The 16,484-nt window shown below is 40.5% G+C and overlaps 1 protein-coding gene across 4 annotated transcripts in view; it reads left to right on the plus strand.

Moving 5' to 3' along the window:
• Positions 1–16,484, plus strand: part of dhx38 (DEAH (Asp-Glu-Ala-His) box polypeptide 38) — a 29,232-nt gene that overhangs the window by 2,804 nt on the left and 9,944 nt on the right. For 2 of the 4 annotated variants that reach the window (XM_074617749.1, XM_074617766.1), the window contains exons 3-25: positions 177–385; positions 729–881; positions 977–1,139; positions 2,347–2,465; positions 2,556–2,632; positions 2,723–2,878; positions 3,011–3,172; positions 3,906–4,013; positions 4,917–5,041; positions 5,154–5,291; positions 5,389–5,575; positions 6,546–6,731; positions 6,932–7,072; positions 7,984–8,094; positions 8,375–8,491; positions 8,611–8,718; positions 8,830–8,942; positions 10,941–11,149; positions 12,901–13,055; positions 14,608–14,763; positions 15,012–15,146; positions 15,588–15,713; positions 15,805–15,900. In XM_074617749.1, coding sequence (XP_074473850.1) covers positions 177–385; positions 729–881; positions 977–1,139; positions 2,347–2,465; positions 2,556–2,632; positions 2,723–2,878; positions 3,011–3,172; positions 3,906–4,013; positions 4,917–5,041; positions 5,154–5,291; positions 5,389–5,575; positions 6,546–6,731; positions 6,932–7,072; positions 7,984–8,094; positions 8,375–8,491; positions 8,611–8,718; positions 8,830–8,942; positions 10,941–11,149; positions 12,901–13,055; positions 14,608–14,763; positions 15,012–15,146; positions 15,588–15,713; positions 15,805–15,900 — 3,250 coding nt within the window. The remainder of the gene's footprint in view (positions 1–176; positions 386–728; positions 882–976; positions 1,140–2,346; positions 2,466–2,555; positions 2,633–2,722; positions 2,879–3,010; positions 3,173–3,905; positions 4,014–4,916; positions 5,042–5,153; positions 5,292–5,388; positions 5,576–6,545; positions 6,732–6,931; positions 7,073–7,983; positions 8,095–8,374; positions 8,492–8,610; positions 8,719–8,829; positions 8,943–10,940; positions 11,150–12,900; positions 13,056–14,607; positions 14,764–15,011; positions 15,147–15,587; positions 15,714–15,804; positions 15,901–16,484) is intronic. The other 2 variants (XM_074617758.1, XM_074617774.1) reach the window with 1 other exon arrangement.

Below are 16,484 nucleotides of genomic sequence, written 5' to 3' on the forward strand. Positions count from 1 at the left end.
TGAGTCAGTGCAAAACATGAATGAACTTTGAACATTAACACCCTTTTCTTTTAATGTTTATACATTTCTTGTATTTTCTTTGTTGCACTTACTCATTGGTTATTTTACGAGCTGTATTAGCGCACAAATATTGTATAGTATGACTAATGTGTAATATTTTATTTTCGTCTTGCCAGCAGGAAGTATCGTGTGACTGGCTCCGAGACACCCTCGAGCCCCGGAGGGGTCAGCGAAGAGTTTCGACGCAAACAGCAGCAGAGAGAGAAAGACAGACGTGAGCATGGAGTCTACACCTCCTCCAAAGAGGACAGGAACAGAGAAAGAGACAGAGAAAGGAGCAGAGATAAGGGGAGAGACCGAAGGGGTGAAAGAGGAGATTCTAAAGGTTGGTTGACTTTGGGTTGTAGTCTATCTATCAAGTAAAACTTCCAAACATTTGCTGGTAATAGCCTCTCAAATGGGAGGATCTGCATGCTTTTTCTGTATAATATATATAAAAAAAATAGGTTTTGTTTTTTTGACTGTTTTGAGAACAGTAAGCAATTACATTTTGGACTACTTGTGATGGGCAGATGGTTCATTATTTTACTTGTGTTTAACATTTATGTATGTATTATAAAGTGGATGAAGTAGTTGAAAAACAATATTGGTCGATCAGTTGATAATGAATGCAAATGTCGGATCAGTCAGGATTTCTGAGAGTAGCTTTCCCTGTCTCCGTTTGTCAGATGAGCGAGAGAGCGGCCATAGTCGTGGAAACGGCGGCAGCCGGTCGGAGCGCGGTGAGAGGAGCGAGCGCTCACAGAGAGATGGCTCGTCCGAACGACTCAGCCGGGGGACTAAGAGAGAAGAACCTCTAACGCCACAGCATCGCCCCAGAGGTAGTTTTGTTTTATTACTGTTTTTATTTCAATGCATTATTTATAATTGTCCTTGCACTTAATTGGTTGAACAAACGTATTTTATTTTTACATAGATTCTTTCACACCCTCACGCTCCAACTGGGAGGAGGATGACAGCGGTTATGCTAGTTCACGACATTCCCAGTGGGAATCTCCGTCCCCTGCCCCGTCTCAAAGAGAGATGGATCGCTCAGAGCGAAGCCATCGCTCCGGTCGAGAGAGTGAGAGGAGAGACAGGTAAACAATTGTCAATTCATTTTATCTCGCATGTTTATCCTCCTGATCCCAAAGTCTTAGTTTATTTAAAAGATGTTCTTAAAGTAGGTAATGGAATTGTAATAACAAACAATACATGATTGTTCAGTGCACTTAATAATTCTGATTTAATACGAATAAAGACAGAAAATTCTTTATATTCCTCAGCAGGCATACAATTTATAAAAGAGTTTTAATTCTCATTGTACTTAGTGTTTTCTTGTTGTAAGTTTACTCATGGATTTTATGCAAATAATAGTTTGTTGAATAAATAAATCACTTAATTTTGCAAGCAGACCTTTACCTACATAAAACTAACTTGAAGAATGAAAAAAAAAATGCTTAAAGGTACTATATGTAACAATTTACATGTATTAATCGCTTTATATTGCCAATGTGTGTTAGGATTGTAACGTAACTTAGACCTTCCCCGATTTTCTTGGTTGCCTATAACAGCCTGTGGATGGATTTCTGTGTAAAGGACTCCAAAGAATGACGTTTATGGGCGCTCCCGAGTGCCTTGCCTCTCTTCAGCTCTCCTAAAGCACCAACAGTGTGCAGCTAATGTAGCAAAATACTGTCTTAAGTGTTTAAGCTGAGGTTGGCCAGCTTGCTGTAACTTACTGTAGCTATGCAGCATGGATCTGCCATTGATTTCTGCGTAACATTAGCTGATAAAGTATTTTGCAAACTGCAAGCTAGTTAGTATCATGGAGCCAAATAAAATATAGGAACATTACAGAACATTAGGTAAGGGATAATGCCCGACGAGCTGTCCATTATCAGGAATTAATGGACGACGTGGAGGGATGTCCGGATGCTGACTGCTGCAGTTAAGCAGTCACAGGTGTCATTAATAACAAGGATCTTCTGAAAGTTACATATAGTACCTTTAACTGTGATTGTTCTCGTAAAGATAAAAAAAGAAATATTTGAACTTGGTTCATTCTCCAAACATGTTGTTTCTCCAACGCAATGGTGATGACAACTATCAGTTGTTTGATATTACCACCTTTTCCAGCTTCATGATTAGCTTGTCATTACACCCGTATTATGTACTGTCACATCTAAGAGGCTTTTATAAATCCTCACTGTTAGTTCTACTCTTCACGTTTGACATGAAATGCTTAGCTGCTGAGAAACTAATGCTACTTGATGCTTACGTAACGTCTGTCTGCTGTGTGCTTAGGTCAGTCAGAGGCCGTTACCCTGACGACACACCCCTGCCTACCCCATCATACAAGTACAACGAGTGGGCCAACGACAGAAAGCATCTGGGTTCTACACCTCGTTTATCACAAGGCAAAGGTACTATTCTAAAACAAGCCATTTTGTGCTCACATGCAAGATTTAAATACTGTATGTCCGATAACATTTTGTGTTCTGTCTCTTCTTCAGGTAGGAAAGAAGATGGTCCGGGAGGAATTATGTTTGATAATGTGGATGAGAAAGACCAGTGGGAGGAGGACCAGAAGGTGAGTGGCACAGTTATCCCTCATTTATGCCTAATAGAAGCTATTAACGATTTTCTGATTCTAATCTCTAATATTCTCACTGTTTTTCAGCAAGCTGACAGAGATTGGTACATGATGGATGAAGGCTATGACGAGTTCCACAACCCTTTCACTACCACCTCTGAAGAATATGTGAAAAAGAGAGAGCAGATCCTTCAGAAGCAGACTCAAAAAAGAATATCTGCCCAGAAGCGACAGATCAACGAGGTACGACCACAGTGCTTCACGTCAGCCTAATAATCACAACTGTGTGTCTGCCAGCACATGCATATACTCCATATGTGTACGATACTGTCTGTGTTGGTCTATCTTTGTAACAGGCTGTGTTTCTTGTCTCAGGATAACGAGCGGTGGGAGACCAACCGTATGCTGACCAGTGGCGTGGTGCAGAGGTTGGAGGTGGATGAAGACTTTGAGGAGGACAATGCTGCTAAGGTTCACCTGCTGGTTCACAACCTGGTTCCTCCCTTTCTGGATGGAAGAATAGTCTTCACTAAGCAGGTAAACAAGGCCTTGACAGTTCATGATCAAAAGGCCTCTTGTCACTAGGTTTACCATTTACCTTGACAAATGACTAACAAAATATTGAATAATAATGACATTAGGTCGCTTTCACAAGCCATAGTCCGTTTGGCTAGTCCAAATCAGAATGAAATTGATACTTTCGGTTTGTTTTCTGTTTAGTCTGGTTCGGTTTCACAGTGCACATAATAAAAAAATAAGTTGCTGATATGATGCTGCCGAAGTTTTTTCACTTTGTCTCGGCACTGATCGACTACGCACGAATCCCTTCTCTAGTTTATGTCATTATAACCGTAACTCTGTTTGCGTTTTTTTTTTTTTTGCATATTCTGTGTGTTCTCTTCGGCTCAGACGTCAAACGAACATCAGACTTCTGCAGAAGTCCACGTCAGTCCTCTCCCACTCATGTTAACATGTCGTTTACCCGCGTCCATCTAAAAAAAATGCTCGCACAGGCAGCCTGCGTTTTGCGTTCACTTGGAAACGGTCCGAGTCCACCTCTAGCAAGCCGTCTCAGACCAGTTGATTTGGTCCGAGTACAATTACTGCTGTCACAACAGTCCAAACGAACTGCACCAGAGTTCAAGTAAAGCAGACTAAATGTTGGCTTGTGAAAGCATCCTTAGATGTCAACTTTTGGTCACAACTATACTTGAAGAGTTTGTTTTTGATCTGAATGTTTTTAATGTGTGTATTTGTTTTCCTGCTTCAGCCAGAGCCTGTCATCCCTGTGAAAGATGCTACCTCTGACATGGCCATCATCGCTCGTAAAGGCAGCCAGCTTGTCCGGAAACACCGTGAGCAGAAAGAACGCAAGAAGGTTGGCTAGATTAATAATTAACACTAATGTTATTGTTGTTAATGTGTTTATAGCTAAAACCAGTGAGGATTTTAAATAAATATATATCATTGACCCCCTTGACACCTGGCGGAGCTTTGATAGTAATCAACAGCGAATATTCAAAGCTTGATTCAGCGCTCCTCTGGTCACTTTACCACTGTGACCAGAGAGATCACAGCCACCGCCCTTTCTGTGCTCAGCGTCTCCTCTCCTCATCCCTCTGTGTGTGCGAGTGTAGTTGTACCTCAAAGTCACGTTTGCGGGCCCTTCCCCCCCTAAATGGCAACGTTTTTAGGCTGATGTGTCCATAAATTACACTCAGCCTCTCCGCCAGTTCTCGACTGCAAGCCCATGCGTATGCAGCCCTCCTCTTAGCCCTTTCAGACGGAGCGATTGGATCTCAATGTGGACACTGGAGACACATATTCATACCAGGTGTAAATGTAATCAGGTTAAATCATATCTAGAAACAATCTGGATACGAGACGGACTTTAATGCCAGGTGTAAAGGGGGTCATTGTTATATCATTGTTATGGTGGAGCGCTAAACACAAGGCAGATATGATCTTACTCTGCTGTTGAGAAATGTCAATGGGGGGTTGTTGGTGTGTACCTGTCCGGTTGATAATGCCAACGCTGTCTAACTTCATCCCTTCAGTAAATAATTTATTCATGATCACCTCACCTGGTCGGTTGATGACATTTTAACTGCAAACCACCATCAGTGAGGTGAAACAGCTTGACAAATGCAACACCAGACGCTCCGTTATCTCTTCCGTGTTGAACGTGAACACAATTGCGATGTGTGTGTGTGAAGTTACTGATTTAAAGCTTTCATCTTCATAATCTTATGATGTAATTGGAATAATCTTTTGTTTTCAGGCACAACACAAACACTGGGAATTGGCAGGCACCAAGTTGGGGGATATCATGGGCGTCAAGAAGACTGAGGAGGACGACACCTCTGGGGGCAAAGCGGTAGGCGAGGACGGCAAAGTAGACTACAGGTGATAAAGATCTAGATGACATTTCACATTTTCTGTTTAATAATTCACAGGCTCGTAGAACTGTAATGATTGACCTGCCATATTGATTTTTGGGTGATTCATCTCCTTACAGAGCAGAGCAGAAATTTGCAGACCACATGAAAGGAAAGAGTCAGGCCAGCAGTGACTTTGCTAAGAAGAAGACCCTTCTGGAGCAGAGACAGTATCTGCCTATTTTTGCTGTCAGACAGCAACTTCTTAACATCATTAGGTATTGATACCCAGAGTTCATTGCTGTCCTCAAGTTTTATTCCCAATTTTCACACCAAAACTGTGATGAGTTATAACGTTGTCAATGTGTTCTGCAGGGACAACAGCATCGTGATTGTTGTTGGGGAGACGGGTAGTGGAAAGACCACCCAGCTGACTCAGTACCTGCATGAGGATGGCTACACCAGCTATGGCATGGTGGGTTGTACTCAGCCCCGAAGAGTGGCAGCCATGAGCGTGGCCAAGAGAGTCAGTGAGGAGATTGGCACTAACCTTGGAGAAGAGGTGAGACAGCTTTCTGATGCTCAACCAAACAATATATAATATATATATATATAATACTTAGCCCTACTGTTGCGAACCAGCAGTCTGTGTGCAGTTGTATCTCTGGTTGTGGAGCCCTTGTGATTTGATCATGCAGAAAATGGTTTTAGGAGTTCACTGTATTTATAGTACATAATCCTCCGTTTAAGAATTTGCCCAATCTCGCTTCTTTCAATGTTACTCTCTAATCCCCTTGATGATATTTGGTGACATTTTAAAATTAGTAGCTTTACTTAACAATGGATTCCATTAGATTTAAATACATTCTCAGTGTATCACACAGTTATCTAAACCAATTATTTGGGTCCACATTGATAGTGAGTTTAACTGGTGTCCACCAGTGCCTCCATTTCCTTTGGAGACTCAGGGTTTTTGGTGTCTGGAGGAATATTATGTTTTTATAGAGTCTATTTTTACATTATTATTACCAACTGGTTTGGAAATCTAAAAGTTAAATTTAAAGCTTGAATCTTTAGTCTGGTTAAAATTCTGAGTAGGGACACAAAGAGCTACTGTGTCCTTGTATCTCTGCTGTGAAGTTGTTTTGAATGACTTGTACACTACAGTAATTACTGTATTGTACATCGCCCAGTCTGAGGGCTCCCTTGTGCAAACTTAATAGCAAGTCATATGCTGTGTAACACCACCATCTGGTGGTCAAAGGGAGAATATCATGTATGTTATTGGCCTGCGGTTTAAACTGAGGAGCAACAATAAAGGGAATCATTGGAGCTGCTTAAATATCAGGTAGTGTTTGTCAAAAATGTCTTCAAACACTGAGATTAGGTAGTATTTTTTTTATTTTAATGAGGTATAATTTGTCTTTTTTGTAATCCCTATTCATGTCATATAGTAGTATTTGCTGTAAGCAAGTACTCTAACGATCATACATATTGTTTTGAGTTGATTATACTGACATCGTTGCCTGCAGGTGGGATACGCTATACGTTTTGAGGACTGCACATCTGAGAAAACATTGATAAAGTACATGACGGATGGTATCCTGCTCAGGGAGTCATTGAGGGAGTCGGATCTGGACCACTACAGTGCTGTTATTATGGACGAGGCTCACGAACGCTCCCTGAATACTGACGTGCTGTTCGGCCTGCTACGTGAGGTCAGTACACAACTACCCAACCTCCCATTAAAGATAGATCTCTATTTATTATTTTCAAGACATACACACAGCTGCATCTGCTGTGTGTCTAAATGATGAATTACCTAGTGAGGTTGTTGTTTCCTTTTTTGATGATTTCAGTGTAAATACACTGTGATTCCACTCAACTGTCTCTCTTCTGTCCACTGTTTCTCCATCAGGTTGTATCTCGACGTACTGACTTGAAACTCATAGTTACCTCTGCAACTATGGACTCCGACAAGTTTGCTGCATTTTTTGGCAACGTACCCATTTTCCACATTCCAGGAAGAACATTTCCTGTAGACATCTTGTTTAGTAAGGTATGTGTCTGTTTCGATTCTACTTTCACTTAAAGGCACTTACACTATATTCTAAATACATTACATTATTGCCATTAGATCAAATGGCAGCTTCAGATTATTATTGTTATAGCCATATTTCAGGAAATACTAGGGGTGGGAATCACCAGAGGCACGACCCACGATACGATATTATCATGATACTTAAGTCACGATACAATCTTTTTGCGATATGCTGCGTATTGCGATAAGATATATTTTTGATACATTCCAATTTATTACCTTTTTTCAACTGCAAATTATGCTGTTTGTCAACATCTGTTTTATCTAATAAGATACAGTTTCCACTCTGTTCATCTCAGAGTTTTCATTCACATATCTTGAGGTCAGAGGTCAAGGAACCCCTTTGAAAATGGCCATGCCAGTTTTTCCTCACCAAAATTTAGCCTAACTTTGGAACGTTATTAAGCATTCTTCCCGACAAGCTAACATGACATGGTTGATACCAACCGTTTCCTTAGGTTCTAGTTTCATATGATACAAGACTGAGCTCGCTACAACCTCTGAAGGACGGATTATTAAGAGGTTAATAGTTTATATAATAAAGATGGATATTTGACGTCCGTGTATCGAAACAATATTGCGATACTATGCTGTATGGATCCCCCAAGGAATTACTGCTCATTTGTAATTTTGACAGACATAAGACAAGTAAAATGTATCACATTTAGTTGTATTTTCACTATAATACACAGCTTTCAGTTTATCAAATACCCTATAGACAGTACATATACTGTGTTAATTGACATGAACTAACAATAAAAAGCTCTCTCTACTGTTGTGTCAAAATTCAAAGAATTCTGTTTTGGTTGTTGTAGGGTCATTTCAGTGGTTTTGTTTGGTATTGGCCTGATTCGTTTTGTGCTGTGTAGACTCCTCAGGAGGACTACGTGGAGGCAGCAGTGAAGCAGGCCCTGCAGATCCACCTCAGTGGGTTGATAGGAGACATCCTCATCTTTATGCCCGGGCAGGAGGATATTGAGGTGAGGGACATCATGGCTACTATTATCACTCAAATGGTTGTTGCATATTCATTTTGGCATAAAGGACTGTGATCTGAATTTCATGTACGAAAGGTGCTGTATAAGTAAAGTAGTAGTTTTTGCTCTCAACAGAGAATGTAACCTGTCAATCGCTGGCCACTTCCTGTCTATACTTTATCTATGTATATTTCACATATATTTTTTTCAGTTGACAAGGAACAGGAGGTTCTTTCCATTTCGTGTTCCCAACTGAAGTAATATGTGATCCTTGTCCTTGCAGGTGACGTCGGATCAGATCGTGGAGCGGTTGGGGGACTTGGAGAACGCTCCTGCTCTGGCCGTGCTGCCCATCTACTCCCAGCTGCCCTCTGACCTCCAGGCCAAGATCTTCCAGAAGGTTTGTATCTGCAACTGCCCATAGTGTTGCATGCATTTCTACACTTTACATCTATGAGTCCATGTAACAAACTCAAGTGAGAAAACAAAGCTGACTGCCTTTAATTTATGCTCTGCTAGGCTCCAGATGGAGTGAGGAAATGCATTGTCGCTACAAACATCGCTGAGACCTCCCTCACTGTGGATGGAATCATGTTTGTCGTGGATGCAGGATACTGCAAACTTAAGGTATTCCACAAAACCTCAGTCACATTATACTGCAGTTCTTGAAAAGTCCTTTCCCTGTGTGCAAGTTTAAACTAATCTGACATTGAATTCACTTCTTTTTTCTGTCAACAGGTTTTCAATCCTCGCATTGGAATGGATGCTCTACAGGTTTATCCCATCAGCCAGGCCAATGCCAACCAGCGTTCTGGCAGAGCAGGACGTACAGGACCAGGACAGTGTTACAGGTAATGGCCCCTGTCTTTGTCATTCTTTTTACAGTCTCCTGAGAGCAGGAACATATGTTATTTACCCATTATCTTAGTCCGCATTAGGGCTGCAACTAACGTTTATTTTCATTATTTATTTGTCCATTAATCTGTTGATTATTTTCTCGATTAATCGATTAGTGATTTTGTCTATAAAATGTCAGAAAATGGTGAAAAAATGTCGATCAGTATTTCACAAAGCCCAAGATGACGTCCTCGAATGTCTTGTTTTGTCCACAACTCAAAGATAATTCAGTTTCCCATCACAGAGGAGTAAAGAAACCAGAACATAATAGAAGAATAAAGAAGCTAGAATTATAGAATTTTGACATTTGAAAAAAATACTCAAACCGATTAATTGATTATCAAAAAAGTTGGCGATTAATTTTAATAGCTGACAACTAATCGATTAATTGTTGCAGCTCGAGTTCACATTCAGAAACAGACTACCTAAATATGATTTTTCTTTTCCTTCATGTTTTTTCCTGTTTCCCTGAGCATATAGCATCATTTTAGCATAACCGTTGTTAAAGTATGTTTTCACCCTTCAGTCGTTTGAGATCAGTGGCATCCTCAGATGATTTTCTCAGGGCTCTGGATGTGTGACATGACCGTGCTTTCAAGACGGTCAGAGGCAGGAAGAGGGCTAGAACTCTAATCTACAGAGGATTTCATGCAGTTTAACTCTGTTTATGACACAAAAGACTCCTTCACATGACCTCTCCCTCCTTTACCATATTTATTTAAGTAAAGATTGAGTGACAGAGACACACACACACAGGGTGATACATTTTGCATTGCTAATGATTTAGGATGCTTATGAAACCTCACATATTCCTGGATTAGTCCTGCCCACCTGCTCTTACACACAAGCTCACACAAATCTATGAAGAATCAGTTTTGGAGGAGCTTTACACTGAGTACAGTCAAGGTGTTAGAGTAGCTGTGGATGTGTTGGAGAGCAGAGAGAGTGAGTCACGCTGGTTTGCTCCGCTTGCGTGGAGAATCCTCCACTCAAAGACCCTTTTAGCTGTGACTGCAGGCACTCACTCACAAGCTCAAAACCTCCATATACATTCAAATCATTCTGTGATTATAAGCGCCTAGTTCAGACCAAGGTTATAAGAGTTTGGAATTTTCAATATTTTTTTATTTTATTTGTTTTAGCTTTTTGATTTCATTTTAGTTCAGTTTTAGTTTTCAAAGTGCGTTTGCTAGTTTTAGTTTAGTTTCAGTTTTTCAGAAAGGTTTAGTTTTTATATATTAGGTTTACAGTAGTTTTTGTTAGGTCCAGCTATATTGTCTCAGGCGTATGTAGCTACATATTTATACAAATCGATGGTTGGAGAACTGTGTAGAAACAGCCATAATGTTTAATCTTAGCGCTACTTTAGTGTCCGATGTGAAGCAATTGCGGCATAGCGCCGTCTCCTGGAATGTCGAGTCAGTTCAATTTCTGTGGTTCAACGTCACGAGAGTTGACGGAAATTCACGTTGTCTCCTTTTTTCGGCAAAAAAATAACTGAAACTGTAATGAATTTACGTTCATTTTTATTTTAATTTTATTTGTTTTTTAACCAGACAACATTGTTTTTGCATCAACACAAGTTTTTTTTTAATTATATGATATAGTTATTTAGTTTAATTTTACTAACAATATTTTAATTCACTGCTTATTTTCCTTAAGTTTTAATTTACTATAATAACCCCACTTTAGACATCGGTAATTGTTGCAAGATCTTTAAGTCAGGTCCTTTACTTTAACTCAGGCTCTGGATGTTTCCCTTTATACATTGTAGCTTCCTGAATTCTCCTCTGCAGCTGATCCCCAAAAAAAGAATCAAAAATCAAAAAGAATCTTTTTTCTTGTTTAGAATAATCTGATTCTGGTATAACATCATTGTTGGTGACTTAAATTCCACCCTCACTGTCTCTGTCTCTGTCCACGTCTGTCTCCGTGCCCTCCTCTCTGTCCAGGCTCTACACTCAGAGCGCCTATAAGAATGAGATGCTGACTACCACCATACCAGAGATCCAGAGGACCAACCTGGCCAACGTAGTCCTGCTGTTGAAGTCTCTGGGTGTTCAGGATTTGCTCCTCTTCCACTTCATGGACCCACCGCCGGAGGACAACATGCTCAACTCCATGTACCAGCTGTGGATCTTGGGAGCTTTGGACAACACAGGTGGGTGGTGAACATTGGTTGGGCCTACCAGAGGCATCATAATATAATGTTGATTAGATACCTTTTCATAATATACACTGCTACAGCTACGGGCGTGGCTTAGGTGTGTGTGTGACGACACTGAGTGGTGACTCTTTGTTCTAAACAACAATGAAGAGGTTAGCGTAGATGCTGCAGTAGCATCAGTTTTATCAGAACTAGAGAGTTTTTCTTCATTGAATGAAGAGCAAAGAACGACACTGCAGGCGTTTCTTGATGGAAAAGATACGTTAGCTCTCCTCCTGACAGGCTTTGGTAAGAGTTTTATTGACAGATAGTTCATCCAATCACCTTCCGTGCCTGCCCTTTCCAATGACAGCTCCTTTGCGGGTCAGGTTAACATAATGCCCCCTTGAGCGGGAAAACTGTTAATAAAATCCAGTAAATGGCAAAGCTGTCCGTTTCATTACTTTATATTCATTTAATAAATATGCAAATGTCAATATGATGGTAATTCGCATGATAAATGAAGAGAAAAAATTAGAACTAATAATCATCCGCTTATTGTGATGAATTTAACTTGGACAAATGTGACGTTTCCACTGTATTTTCATTATTCTACTGATTGTTTTCACAATCAATTAATTGTTTGGTTTGTGAAATCGAAAGTTTCCAAAGTTCAAGGTGTTGTCTTCAAATGTCTTGTTTTGTCTGTCCAAAAGTCCCAAACCCAAAGATATAAAATTTTACTGTCACAGCAAAAAAAGAAAACAAGCAAATATTCACATTTGAGAAACTGAAAAAACAGAAGTTTTGCCATTTTTTGCCAAAAAAAGTTAAAACATGCAGATGATTTTATTTGTCTATTGACTAATTGATTAGTCAATTAACTGTTGCAGAGCTAATTCAAACATATTCAAAATTAAACAAAAAGATGAATACTTGTCCACCATGCAAAGTACTCTAATTATATTATACGTTATATCAGTTTTCTTTCCCTGCCTCTAGTCGTAGGCCTTACAAGGCTTAGACCAGTCTTCTATACCGAGGGGCCAAACAACATAAATCATCCTCCTGTTTAGATGAAGATGAAGCTGTGACAGAAAATATGGGGTATTTCAGGGTCGTATTTCCCCCCCAGCGCTGCTTTGAGCTCCCACATAGTGAAGCTGACACCACAAACACAGGCAGGAGACTAGCTGTTTAAAGGATGCCGCAGTGATGATGCAGACACAGCAAACAGGCCTTGAGGAGCTAGTTGTGAAGTTTAGCCGGTGGAGTAATTGCCTAGTAACTGATCCTGTGTTTGATTTGACTGGTCGGGTCTCATTTCTGTCTCATCCTTAGCCAGATTCCAGGGGATTTAGGGATTTGGGGATGAGGGGGGACTTTTGATGATTCCCTGTATGGTGTGTTAACAGCAGATTATCTCTGATTAAGGCTTACCTGCCCCAAACTGGCTGCTCTGCTTCTCTGCTTTTCCTCCTCATAAGCTTCTTAGACTCTGTCGTCTAATCATTTAAATCAGAACTGGCAAAGTTTTTGATCTCACTCTCATTTTTTTCCTTAACTGTCAGCAGTTCATCCTCTCTCACGGTGAGAGACAAATAAGTGTGACATTATGCTGGCTTCTCCCTCACGCCAGCAGGCTTTTGACGGAAAAGGAGCTTATTACTCGTCTTGTGCTTGTTCCTCGTCAATTCTTTACGTCGCATGTGCTTTTATAATCTTCACGACTAACCTGGTAATTGTGTTCTATTTTGTCCCTTCAGGTGCTTTGACACCGACGGGGCGTCTGATGGTGGAGTTTCCCCTCGACCCCGCCCTCTCCAAGATGCTGATTGTGTCCTGCGACATGGGCTGCAGTGCTGACATCCTCATCATCGTCTCCATGCTGTCTGTGCCGGCCATCTTCTACAGACCTAAGGTACGTCTCATTTGATACAGTTGCTATATAACTGAAACACGTACTGTTTAATCAGGTGTCAGTGTGAAATAGATGGAAGGCTGCCAACCCCATTGTCATATTTCCATCCATTTGTATTACAATTTATTTTTTTGTCATTTTACAACACAGGGTTGCACAATGAAATGTAAGTTGTAGCCCCTTTATGCTACATTATACATACTATTAATGTATGTTGTTGTGTTAAAGTGGCTACAATCCATATTTTTTATATTAACAATGGGTCACATGACCCCTTGTATGTGAAAGGGGTCACCCAAAGTGATGAACCCACAGAGAATTATTCCCTGAATCTGCAGCTCCTCTCAGCTCTATGAAGCGTTTTAGTGTTTTCAGCTGATTGTTGTGGTTTTCCAGCCCGCATATTTCCTGTTCTAGTTCACTCTCATAGTGTTGTTTTTGGTGGTGGCTGTCTAAAAAAGCTAAAAAAAAACACTGTACACTACTGTCATGCACCAAATGGCAGACAGACAGTCCGAGACTAGCTGGTGAACATAGTGGAGCATTTAGCATCTAAAGTGGCAAATATCTCCCTCAAGAAATAGTTGAGACTAGGGCTGGGTGATACGGCCAAAATCTTCCATCCCGATATAGATAATTTCATATCTTGATGACGTCATATATCCCGATATAGAATGTTTTCTGGTAATTCAATAAATAAATAGTCTATATCAAATAACCACATGGTAAAGCCTATTTATATATACATGTACACACATATTTCATACTTCTGTGTGAATTAAATACTTGACAAATGAAAAGAACTGAGTATTTTCTCATTTTTATTAAGAACGTTAGTGCAAATTGAACATAACAGTTTCAAGTGAAATTATAGAGAAAAAAAAAAAAATCGTATAAGCTCTTTTTGTTTTGGTTGAGCTGAGTCTGAGAAAGTTTCCGCTTGTCGTGCCCTCTCGAGGCAAAAGAGGTGTTTGCTCCAGCTCCGCTCTGCTCAGGCTCCCACATGCAAGGAACATAAAGCGTCATCCAAAATGATCTAAATATTGCCGTAACGCAGTTCGGCCGCTGGTTTTGCGACATCACGTTAGAAACAATATAGACAAAAATATAACCAATAGATATATATTGTTTGACTACATACTGTATATTGTCATATCACCCAGCCCTAGTGGAGACCAAAAACAGCACTAAAAGGAGAGTGAATAATGTACTTCGCCAGGTCACGAACAACTCAACGCCAAACAAATGCTCTGTAACTGCTGGATGTGGGTATCAAACCTTTTAAGCTGATATGGCAAATTTGTTAGCAAACAGTTTATCTATGTTGTGTTCACAACTTGTTTTCAGCCGCATGGCCAAAAAATAGTTATTGCATTTTTGAATACTGTATTTGACACTTTTAGATGCATAAAATCATTTGTTTGTGTAGAACAATATTCCACAATGGAAAAAAACCCCATTAAAATTATTATTATTATATTATTATAAAATGGATATAAAAATAAAAATCCCAGTGATGTATGTAAAACTGGATCTGTGTGTGTCTCTGCAGGGTCGTGAGGAGGAGAGTGACCAGGTGAGGGAGAAGTTCGCAGTCCCAGAGAGTGACCACCTCACCTACTTAAACGTCTACATGCAGTGGAAGAACAACAATTACTCCAGCATCTGGTGCAACGATCACTTCATCCACACCAAGGCCATGCGCAAGGTCAGACTCCCGCTTCTCCACCTGTTCTCTCTATCTACACCCTCTGGCCCCAGATGGAAACCATTAAGTCGTTCAGTTTTCACTTGAATTACAGCACATCAAGTTCAAGTTTTGCATTCTTGATTTTAATTTGTCATTTTCATATGACATTAGTGATGTTTTTTCCCAGCAAACAATTGATTGCAAGCCAACATGTTTGACGTGTTTTCTATGTGGTTCCACTTCCAATCCGTCTTGTTTTCGTGCAGGTGCGTGAGGTGCGCTCCCAGTTAAAGGACATCATGGTGCAGCAGAGGATGAACCTGATTTCCTGCGGGTCAGACTGGGACATCATCAGAAAGTGCATCTGCGCTGCATACTTCCACCAGGCTGCTAAGCTCAAGGTACTTCCTGCACTTTCCTCAGTTAATATGTTACGCCTAGTACCAACTGGTTGTGGCAGATTTATAGCAGCATAATTACAGAGTGGTGAAATATCCCTTCTGGCCTCACATTAATACAGCGCTAAAATCTGAAAGGGAATTTGAAATCATGACTGTATAATCAAGGTTCTCCGTTTGACTTATGAGTAGCCGGCTAACCCAAGCAATCGTAGCAGTGTTGGATATACTTCAAATTTATTTTCCTGCTGTCTGAGCCAGGTGGAGAAGCAAATTAGCCCACGTGACCTGCTTTGCTCTGACCTTAAAGTGCTCCCATAGATGCAGGCACAAACACACCCGCACAGTTAAACTGCAGCACACTACACACAGGGTCCCATTTTTATATCCAGAAATTCTGAGTCGCACATTTAATTTGTTATTTATGTCTGTGTTTGCTCCCAGGGCATTGGTGAATATGTGAACGTGAGGACAGGCATGCCTTGTCACCTCCATCCTACCAGCTCCCTGTTTGGTATGGGCTACACTCCCGACTATATCATCTACCACGAGCTTGTCATGACCACCAAGGTAAAAAGTCTGCCGGCTGCAGAGCTCGCCAGCATTAAAACAATTAATGATATATGTGTTGTTGATGTTTAACTTGCGCTTTGTGTTGTAGGAGTACATGCAGTGTGTGACATCAGTGGATGGAGAGTGGCTGGCAGAACTTGGGCCAATGTTTTACAGCATCAAACATGCAGGAAAAAGCAGAACGGTAAGGCATGGTACTTTGCTTCATTCACAACAGAACCAAAAGCATGTAGATAGGAATGTCCACGTCTGTGTACTTTGGGTCCGGGGCTGATTTCACAATTCGACCCCAAGTCCAGCAGTGAACGTGAGCAGCACCTTGCTGAACTGCTTCGTCTCTCACGTGTTTGGTGTCCATACTGGCAGCGTTTCTGCTGCTGTGCTGCTACAGCTGGCTGTTTCTTTCTACATAGGGTTGCCTTTCATACTGGCCATTTCATTATAAATGTCATTTATATTTATTTTAGACAGAAAAAGGCTAAGAAGCGTGTGCTCATTTGTAATAATCCACATTTAAAGGCGGTACTCTATTGATTTATGGAGCCATGCAAGTCAATGCATTTTCCCAACACTGTCCTCCAAATATTTCAAAATAAAAGCTTTGTGTTAACAAATGAAGGAATTCTGCCTACAGAAAAAAATGCAAGAGGGCCTTTATTTTGAAACGGGAAGTGATGAGTTAAAAATATATATGAACTTTTTATGTCCGTGACGTTTTCGACAGATATAGACACCAAAACTGTAGTAATGTTGCTGGTATGAAGTCAA

This window comes from Sebastes fasciatus, chromosome 2 (assembly GCF_043250625.1).
Source record: "Sebastes fasciatus isolate fSebFas1 chromosome 2, fSebFas1.pri, whole genome shotgun sequence".
NCBI lineage: Eukaryota > Metazoa > Chordata > Actinopteri > Perciformes > Sebastidae > Sebastes > Sebastes fasciatus.